The 9,710-nt window shown below is 36.8% G+C and overlaps 1 protein-coding gene across 5 annotated transcripts in view; it reads right to left on the bottom strand.

The window, feature by feature from the left end:
* Positions 1 to 775: 775 nt before the first annotated feature.
* AP1G1 (adaptor related protein complex 1 subunit gamma 1) overlaps positions 776 to 9,710 on the bottom strand; it is an 87,317-nt gene continuing 78,382 nt past the window's right edge. For all 5 annotated transcript variants that reach the window (XM_045293586.1, XM_045293585.1, XM_045293587.1 and 2 more), the window contains 4 exons: positions 7,582 to 7,689; positions 7,288 to 7,448; positions 6,142 to 6,240; positions 776 to 4,907 (listed from right to left, as the gene is read on the bottom strand). In XM_045293586.1, coding sequence (XP_045149521.1) covers positions 4,806 to 4,907; positions 6,142 to 6,240; positions 7,288 to 7,448; positions 7,582 to 7,689 — 470 coding nt within the window. In that variant the 3' untranslated portion in view covers positions 776 to 4,805. The remainder of the gene's footprint in view (positions 4,908 to 6,141; positions 6,241 to 7,287; positions 7,449 to 7,581; positions 7,690 to 9,710) is intronic.

Below are 9,710 nucleotides of genomic sequence, written 5' to 3'. Positions count from 1 at the left end.
CACTGGATAGGCTTTCCTATTATAGCTTTTATACTTTTGCCTCATTACATGTAGATAAAGCTATCAACTAAGTTTAACATTAAAAATAAAGATTCATTTAAACTAAACTATATGCAAGGAAAGGTTACAGAAATATTGCTTATCAAATAGTTCCAAAGGGCATTTCTACATAAACTAGGCAAGTGCCAAGGCCTACACCCTCCCCTTTCTCAGTCAAGGCACTGTCACGCCCTTCCCCTTCTCAATAAAGGAACTGTCAGGAATCATCAGAATAATGGAAACACTGAACCTTCTAACCACCAACCACTGTCATTTCTACAGAAAATAGTTTATATACATTAAGGCCATGACACAGTGCTCATTTTGGCAAGCGAGGCTTCACCTCTTCCCCGTCAGAGATACACACCCTAAGAATTCACAAATAGAAGCTTAACTAAGTCCATGGCCACCCCCTAATACCTATTTCACCTGGATGTGTGTGTTTGTGTGTGTGTGTGTGTTTTACCTCGTTTGAGAATTCACATAGGTGTATAAGTTCCAAATGAACTTAACACTTTCTCATTATCTATTAACACCTACTACTTTTACTTTTTATTTTATTGAACTTAAGTTCTGTTTTACATCTACTAGTTTTTTAATTTTTCAGATTCCTTTCTTGGTGAGATTCCTGATTGTAAAAGGAATAGTAACAGTTAAATTTGGCTGAAAGCTGTGGAAAAAGAATCCACCCAAGGCTTCTAATCTACTTATGAGAAGCAAGGAAGCAGATTTTAAATCATCGAGTATTGACTTTTATTTTTAGTCACTGTTCATAATTTGTTTCAACCAAAAGACAATACACACAGCAAAATTCTAATGCATCCCATGTAAATGTTTACATCCATTTTATTCCTCACTCACCTGTAAGACTTAATTTTTTTTTACATCTCAAAAATATGTCTGCAATAATTAGAACTTCATGAGCTGTCCCATTGGGAAACAGCTTTTTAATATTTTTACAGTAAAGAAGATGTGATGGGGCTTAATGAAAATGTAACTTACAACAACGTGGAAGAAAAAGAACTTTACAGGAACATAGTTGAGACCTCAGGAGGAAAGAGTTTAGATGCTCTGCTCCTTAAGGCCCCCAGATACAGAGGAAAACACACACACACACACACACACACACACACAACAGGAGGTTCTTAAAAAACAAAACAGAAATAAAAATAACCCTTCAATGCTTCATCTTAAAGCCAGGATCAGCCTCATGAAAGTTTGAGAAGCAGCTTTGCAAGCTGCTTCAGCAATTTTTTTTTCTATTTAAGGGTTCCAGGTCTTGGAACCCTGTAGATGGAAACAACTCATTGCTATTGCTTGGAAAAAGTTATTATTCACATCCAGTTCTAGAAGGAGCCCACCTCCTGAGTCAAAGCTGGTCAAGAGGGTTTTAAACGATAGGGCTTTCTGAGCAACTCTTTATGTGATCCACTCCAACTCCCAAGCACGTGAGTATATAGACATGTACAACCTCTCCCCAACCACAAAGTTCTTGGATATCCATGTTTTGCTCTCTGAATCTCTCTCTTTTTAGGAAACTGGGGTTAAAATACATTCACAAGAAAGAATATACCCAATGAAACTCTATTCCCCTTAAATCTCATGGCCCAAATATTTTCCAATTCACGAGACAATGGCGTTGAACCTCAAAATCAGTATTCCTTAACCCCTGGCTCTTCTAGAAGGACAAAAAAAAAGGAAAGCATATTATATCATAGATGGAAATACTCAAACCATTAGTGCTGAACAATTTTTTAAAGTCTATTTTCATATATCAATAGAACAAACAAGGGGTACAAACCACACTTTTAATCTAGCAAGAGGAAAGAACCCCCTCCCAGTTGTTACAATGAGGAATATTTCTTTAACAGATGATCACCATACACAACACAAAACATCCAATGACTGTCTAAACCATCTCAAGGTAACAGCACCCGGAGCTCTGTGGGGGCAGCTCTAGAAGAGAGCATCCTTCCTGTGGTGTTTTGAAATTACTTACATGAATCTCCTTAGGGTTGCAAAAGGGCGGGGTGGGGAGGGGCAATAGAATGCAAACAACAATGAGGTGAAAGTGCATATGAAAGTGTTGAAGGACGTGTATGTAGACTCAATGTGCATCACCCTGGGTTATGAAAACAGTCATGGAAATCAATCACTCTTTCCTCACAAAGCCTCTGAACTTGTAATCCCATCCATGTTTGCTCCCCCTTGAATACTTACACTTGGGAAAGAAATTACTGAAATGTGCACGTGTTCACAGCAATTGCGAGATTTCTCCTTTGAGCTGCAAGGCCAAGTGAGAGGAATACTAATTCTGATCCTAGAAACTAAGGCACTCTGAAGCTTTCAAAGATCCAATCATTTGAAACTGTCTTCACAACCATCAGTATCCTAGGCAGTTATTTGGCTGCTAGTCCTTCAATAGGATGCTCAGGCTTAGTCTCTGAAACTAATTCAAGTTCTAAGCAGCACCCTTTGTGTTAAGGCCATGATATTTTATTCCTTGTAGACAAAGCTATGGATGATCCTAGAATTCTACCTCAAAATTTCCATCAGCCAAGAAGATGCTTTGTCAGTATAGTAGATCCTTTCCAGCTCCATCAGCCACCACTGTCTTATAGCATGGTCTTCGGATTTCGTCAGATATTCAACTCAGTTCAACTAAAAAGCCTTGAGTTGGTTAACTACAAAAATGAGAGAGAAAATAAAGCCTCTACCACAAAGAGGAATGTTAAGACAAAAATCTATTCAAGAAATCCACCAATATTATGTTAATCCTATCAGGTTTCACAGCATTAAGTATCCATCCAAGAACTTAGTCTGAAAGGAAACCTTTAAAGGCTACTTTTCATTTCACAGGCAGAGCATTTGTCTTACAATATGCACCAGTTCCACTCATTTTACTGAAAACGATGCACAAAGATAATACCCTTGTTTGGACTCAACCATTTACCCAATGGAGTAAGTTTTAACAGATCTTGCTCTTACTAATAAAGGCCAGAAGGTTTCCCTATTGGAGCCTTTAGTTCAATCCCAGTTGGTCAAATGTTAGGAATAGTCTAGCATCTGATACAGAGCTAGATTAGACCAGACTCTGAATAGCATTAAGTAAAGGCCTGGTGGAATGAAGAATCTGTACCCAGCTTTAAGACCAAAACCAAAGTATTCATTATTCTGTACTTAATACAGTAATATTTTAAGAACAAGGTGGACTCACTTTTTCTTTCTTCTTTAATGTATAAGACATGATACCTGTATACTTGAATGTGCATAGTACATTCAACATATGCCATAGGACAGTCCCTGTTAACCTTAATTCCAGCAACTAAATTTAAGGTTTGATGACACAAGGATCCTTTCCAATAAGCACTTGGCACTCCTACTAGTTTAAAGAGCTCCAGGCCTCAAATCTTTGCTATAGATGTTCCTAAGGTTGGTCTGTGTCAAGAGACCATTTTTTCACTTAGGAAAGGTTACTCCTACTCTATGGTGTCTTAAGACTTCCTGTGTTACAGGGGGCTAGGAATCTACAAGGCTTCATTCCAACATCATGAAGTACAATATAGGAAAGATTTCTTTAACCGTGTGGTCTTTATTTCAGTGCCAGTGTTACATATACAACACAAATGTTCCAGTTAGAAGAAGGAATTCAAACGGAATGCCAAGGTCTAAGCCAGGCTCAAGAAATTAAAAGGGAAGTTTGGAGTAATTGAGATGACGACTCCAGTATGCTCCAGGATGAGTCTGATACTCAATCCTCCTATGGGTAAAAGGTGCTTTTGCTAAGGAGTCTGGTCTTTAAAACTAATGAGAACTCCCCTTTCAATCCATTTCCATAGTTTGACAGGCAAGTTAAGGGCTTAGAAGACATTTTTAATTTGTGGGGGTGTTAATAACTATTAATTTATCTTTTTGAAGTTGTCCACTTTGCACTTTAAGAGGAATCAATTTTGAAAATCATGGAGCGTATTCATGACTACAGCTAAAGAATGGTGAGAAGGGGGAGCTGGAAGAGCCTTGGAAGTTTCTATTACAAATAGAGCACCATAGCCTTCATGCCAAATCTCAACAAAAGCTCTTTTCCACTACATCTGTCCAGTGTTTACAAATAACCCCTCAAGGTCTGGCTAGTTCTTCGCAACAAACATACATACATATGTGTGTCTGTGTGTATACAGCAATGCACAGAAGAGGCTAACAGGAGCCTAATGCCTCTTTCAATCATTGGGGGAACCAGTAGAAAAAGGCAGGGCTCCCTAATGTCCATTGTTGCATTTCCAATCTGAATGCCTGGTGTAAAAAGCGCCTTAAGATGGTAACCCAGCTAGAGAGGAATAAATACCCCACCTCACCCAGTCCACAGAGAAACAACAGTAGAAGGGGCAACCCTTTGCTGCAGAGACAGAATGAGTGTTTTCTTGCCATGAATTCCAGTCCTCCCTCCAGACCAGCTGCTTATTTCCTCAAGGGTCCGGGGAATGTTGATTCTGGCTGTAAATTTAGGAAGGGTGGGGAAGTGCGGGAAAAGGAGAAGAGGAGGAAGAGTGCAAAGTAGCTTCCAGAAGCAGCCAGCCTCAACAATGGAGGAGAGGAGATAAGTCTTTAACGATGCTTCAAGGTCAGCAATAACTTTAGGAAAAATCCTCAACAGTCTCTTTGGCTCCTCATGCCCATGGTAGAGTTGGGGGGGACTTGCCAGCAATCACAACCTCCGTCCCAGAGTTCCTTTGATTGAGTGGGATAAGAATGAGAATGGTGCTGGACCCTCATTGCCAGGATTGAGGGGGAAAGTTGTTCACTTCTGCTAAATCTTGCATGGCTGAGCCCTTGTGATTATATGTGAGCTTGATCCGCATTCGCAGCTGTTGCTATAAGAGAAAAAGAGAATCACAAGCTATACATTGAAATAAAATCCTTAGAATCTGTCCAGCCTATAAATAAATAGACTGTTGATTTTATGGGTCAACAATTTTTTTTCAAAGCAAAACTGTCTCTTAATAAAGAGGCATATGCAAAAAAGAATAAATCACATAATACTCCAGCTATTAACTGAGGAGCTGCTATGAAATGCATACGCCTTCCAGTACAAACTCTAGAACACGCACCTCCAGAATACATCGTTGGCTTCTATCTTAGAAATGCACTGAAAGCACAAAACCATTTGAGAGCATCTTCCTAGTATCATTTCCTGAGTGCTTTACAAAAGGACCCAACCCTTGTAACCAACTGCCTAAAAAATAAGATAAACAAATGCCTACCTTTATAAGTCCACACATTAAGATATATTATTTTTTGTCTGAAAAACTTAGTTACTGTAAACATAAATTTATTTGTTCCCAAGGCATAAAAGGAAAAAAAGGTTAACTTATGCGTAAAAACAGTACAATGTTAGAGAACTCAATTACAAAAACACTTTAAATGGCAAATTTCAAATATTAATATACTAAGAAAACTTTTACTTTGTGAATTGGACTATCAAAGGAATTTTTGTTTGTTCTAAAGACAAATGTTAAAAATAAATAGCAGAGGAAAGACAAATTGTTACAAGAAAAAGAAATAATACTATTTATAGGACACTACTAGAAATCGTTCTGTGTGAATAAATTCTGTGAACTATTTTCATAAACTATATGAAAATCAGGCAATTAAATTAATATTTACAGGAACTAATTTACCTCTTTCAGATGGCATAAGAAAAATATTGCTTTATTTCTTTCAGCTTTTAAAGCTATTTTTCATTTGGCTGTCTTGTGAAAAGATCTCTTTTGTTTGCATACTTACTAATTACAATAATAACGGTATTTGGTTTGATAAATATTCTTACCCCACATTTTAGTTTGAATGAAGATTAAAATGACTAAGTCTTTCACCCCCAAAACTAGGCACTTAAGCCTATAAAAAGAGGATATATTTAAAGATGCATTTTCATTTACTGTCTCTGGACTAAGTTGACTATTAAAGGAACAAGGGAGTTGGGCCATTTTCGTAGCACTCTCTATGACAGTACGTCAGAAAAACTCCAAAGAATAAAGCAAATTTTATTTTACTTCTTAAAACATGGTGACATGTTGCTTAGAGATTGTCTTCAAATGTGCTACTCACCTTCTGAGGGTTCAGAACTTTAATGACTTGTGTGATGGTTCCTGTATTAAATGCCGGGACAATGCTGCTGCTAGGAGACAGAAGCTGCAGTTGGAATGTCTGGAGGTGGAAAAGTAACACATTTCGTATGATTTGAGCGATACCAACCAAAAAAAAAAGACACCAAGTTAGACACAAAGGTGATGGTTCAAGTCAAAGACTTGCCTACTACACTAAGTTCTCTTTGCGGTCTAGGTTTTAGCAGTTTACAGTGTGTGGGCTGTCACTTTATGCTGCCTGTAACTCACTGCTTGGGATCATGAAAACTAGCAATGGGCCCTTCTCCCTCCTTTCTGGCAGAAGGAGTTTTAGCCTCACACTTTTCAAAAACGTAAGCAATTCTTATACTGGCAACTTCTGATCAACTATGTAGGTGATGACTTTCACTTTAAGAGGTCTATGACTTTAAAAAGCCAGAAAGAAATCAAGGAAAACTGTTTTCTGAGAAAAACAAACACAGATCACTTAACTATTCAGATAATTTTATGCCTTTGTGTATTTACATGGTTGGGAACCAGCCACCTGAACTAATGTCTAGAATAATTTGTAATGCTCAAGGTCTCCTTCCCTCACTCTAAGTAACAGAGGAAAAGGAAAAGTATGAACGAGCATGTAGGTACTTAAGTGGAACACATGAGGATCCCTCCAGGAACACAAAGCCATAATGAAAAAGCAAATGCCCTAATTTGTAGAGTGCTTGTGGGTTTTCTTTTGCTTACAGAGATAAAAGATGTCGTGAGTTAGGGACATCAGAAACTACATAGCTCTTCTATATATTAAACCAAAAAACCAAACACACTACTGCCAAATCAATTTAAACTTTATCCCCTGTGCAATAACTGATCACTTTGTAGGAAAAATTCTGTTTTTCACTTACTACTATTAGAATTTCTTTTCTTTATCCTACAATTTTAACTATAAAAATATTTGTGACCAAGAAAAAGGTATTCAATAAAGATGCCATTTTTCAATAAACCAGATTAGTCACATTGATTTGGGTTAAATCTATAAGTTTAATATCTATAGATTAAACATGTCCTTTATCAAACACTTTTTTTTTTAATCAGCTAATCTGTATCTAAGGAAAAAGGCAAGACATTGTTGTACCTTTGGTACTGCAGCCTGGAAAACAAAGTCCGTCATATCTAGCTCTGTGCTGTTGGAGGCCTGTATCGTTATCACTGTGACACTAGGGTTGGTGTTTGACCGTTCAAAGGTGAATTCTATCTTCAAGCCATTCTTACTGTATGCTGTGATGGAAGGGATGCCTGGAGAAGTACAGAAAAGATCAGAGTAATTATACTGAACCTACTAATGCTTACAAAACTATTACTGCTTTTCTTCAATAACCACCTCCATTGCTCAGTACTCCATAAACAAAGGTAACCAGGGTAATTCTACCTGAAGTGATGTCATTGAAGAGAGGCTGTGATGAAAGCCCATCCAACAAGAAGGGAGGCTGGGATATCTGTGGGACTGAGGCAGGGGTTGGAGCAGCAGCTGGAGTACCTATAGAAAACATTCGCATGGACATGGTTAACCTTAACTTGCATAACTACTCACGAAGAAAATATACAAGAACATTATGATAATGTTAAGAGTAGAGATAGATTTTTCACACGATGTAAAAATAAAAAGCACAGACCATGAGAGAAAATAACTAAAACTTCAAATATATTAAAATTATAAAACGTCTACTGATTACCAAAAAATACTACAATAGGAAAAGGAAAGACCACAGGAAGAAGAAAAGGTTTGCTACTGAATAAAGAATGAAAGAAGAAACAGAAGTATAATTTTCTTTCATGAAAACAAAACCCAATCAAAACAGGAGAAAAGATATGAACAAGCACATCAGTGAAAAAGGAACCATATTTTTTAAAAAAAAGAAAGGTAAAGGAACTACACACACACACACACACACACACACACACACACAGCTATGGAGCGTAACTGAGGCAAGAAATAGCCAAATTAACCATTTTATTTGATCCTTCCAAGTAAGATCAAACTGGGAAGGCAAGTTACAGAACATAATCATAAACTAAGAGAAAACAAAATTCTAGAGTAAAAAAATTCAAAAAAGTATATTTTAAGCTCAGATTTCAAACCACTAAAGAAATTAATTGAAAATACATCATTTTCGAAAATTAGAACACAACGAAATAAAGGCCTTAACATTGTTTTATGTTTGTTTGTTTTTATGTAGTAGTACTAGAGACATTCTTTAAAAGTAGCAAGGAAGTCTGAAGTTAAATTAGCTGAAGAAAAGCACAAGAAGCTAAAGCAAGGATCTCATTTACCTCATGGTCAATGGTTCAAGAATGCTAAAGGAATGTTAAAGGAAGCTCGTGTATAAAGCAAAAAAGAACAAACTATAAACATTTCATGTAATCAAAGAAATAATTAACAAAATAATAGCACCAATTTTATACCAGTTAAGAAAAACTTTTTTTTATAGTAATAATATGCATGACGGCTAAAACTAATAGCCATCTATCTGTATGGGGGAAAAAAGTAAATAACATGTAATTGCTTCATATATATCAAGCACTAAATAAGTCACTACATCCAAAAATCTACTCCCTGCAGTAAACAGTATCCATGTTTTAAATGAATTCAGAAAGATTAAGTAATTTAATATACAAAAGTAATCCAGTATAAGAATAAATTAATGCAATAATATTTATCGAGAAATTATTTTGAAGAAAAATGTAGAAACAAACAAAACACCTAATACAAAGAAAATAAAGATATAACCATACATACTTTTTAGTGAAGTAATAGCCTTTTAAAATTATAACTGTGAAGATCATGTACTAATGTAGGAAATGATAACATGTTAAACAAAGCATACCATCTATTCCTGGTTTTAAGTAGTCTTTGCTATTTCTTATATTCAGTATACCTTTGGCATATGAGGATTTGCTATGGGCTCTTTATGAGTGACTCAAAGATACATGACAACTAGCATTCTGAAATTTGTTAAGCCACACTCTCTGGTTACTGAAATAGAGGGGGGAAAGCACTAAGCCTGTGTGTGATAGTCTAGTCCAGTATCATTACCATATGACTCTCTACTTGAGGTCATGCATCCTATAATTCCCTATAATACTTTGCAAAGGATCACTTACCATTATAGTTTGCTTCATACTGCCATTAATTAGGAGTAGAAATTATATGTAACAATGACTCTTACTCTCATTGACCCATAGCCCTGAGGGGGACAGACACACAATGTGGGAACTGCGCCCAACCTGATCCCCCTACACAGAGGCAAAGTACTTGAGGAATGCAGCAGAACAGTAAGAGAATAGAGCAGCAAGATCCCCAGGGAATTCTGAAGGTGGACTTTGGGGCCAGGGAGTGGTACACCAACAGACTGGACTGGAAAACACTCCTAAAGGCCAACAAACGATCCTGGAACTAAATACAAGCCTTTTTTTCTTGTTGTGTTTTGTTTCATTCTTTGTCAGTGGTTTGTTGTTGTTGTTGTTGTTTTGCTGTATATTGTTGCTTGGTTTTGCTCT

This window comes from Echinops telfairi, unplaced genomic scaffold (assembly GCF_000313985.2).
Source record: "Echinops telfairi isolate 266 unplaced genomic scaffold, ASM31398v2 ScPeMD7_2291;HRSCAF=2852, whole genome shotgun sequence".
In the NCBI taxonomy this organism is placed as follows: domain Eukaryota; kingdom Metazoa; phylum Chordata; class Mammalia; order Afrosoricida; family Tenrecidae; genus Echinops; species Echinops telfairi.
Note: the sequence above shows the minus strand (reverse complement) of the source record. Positions and strands in the feature narration are given on the sequence as shown.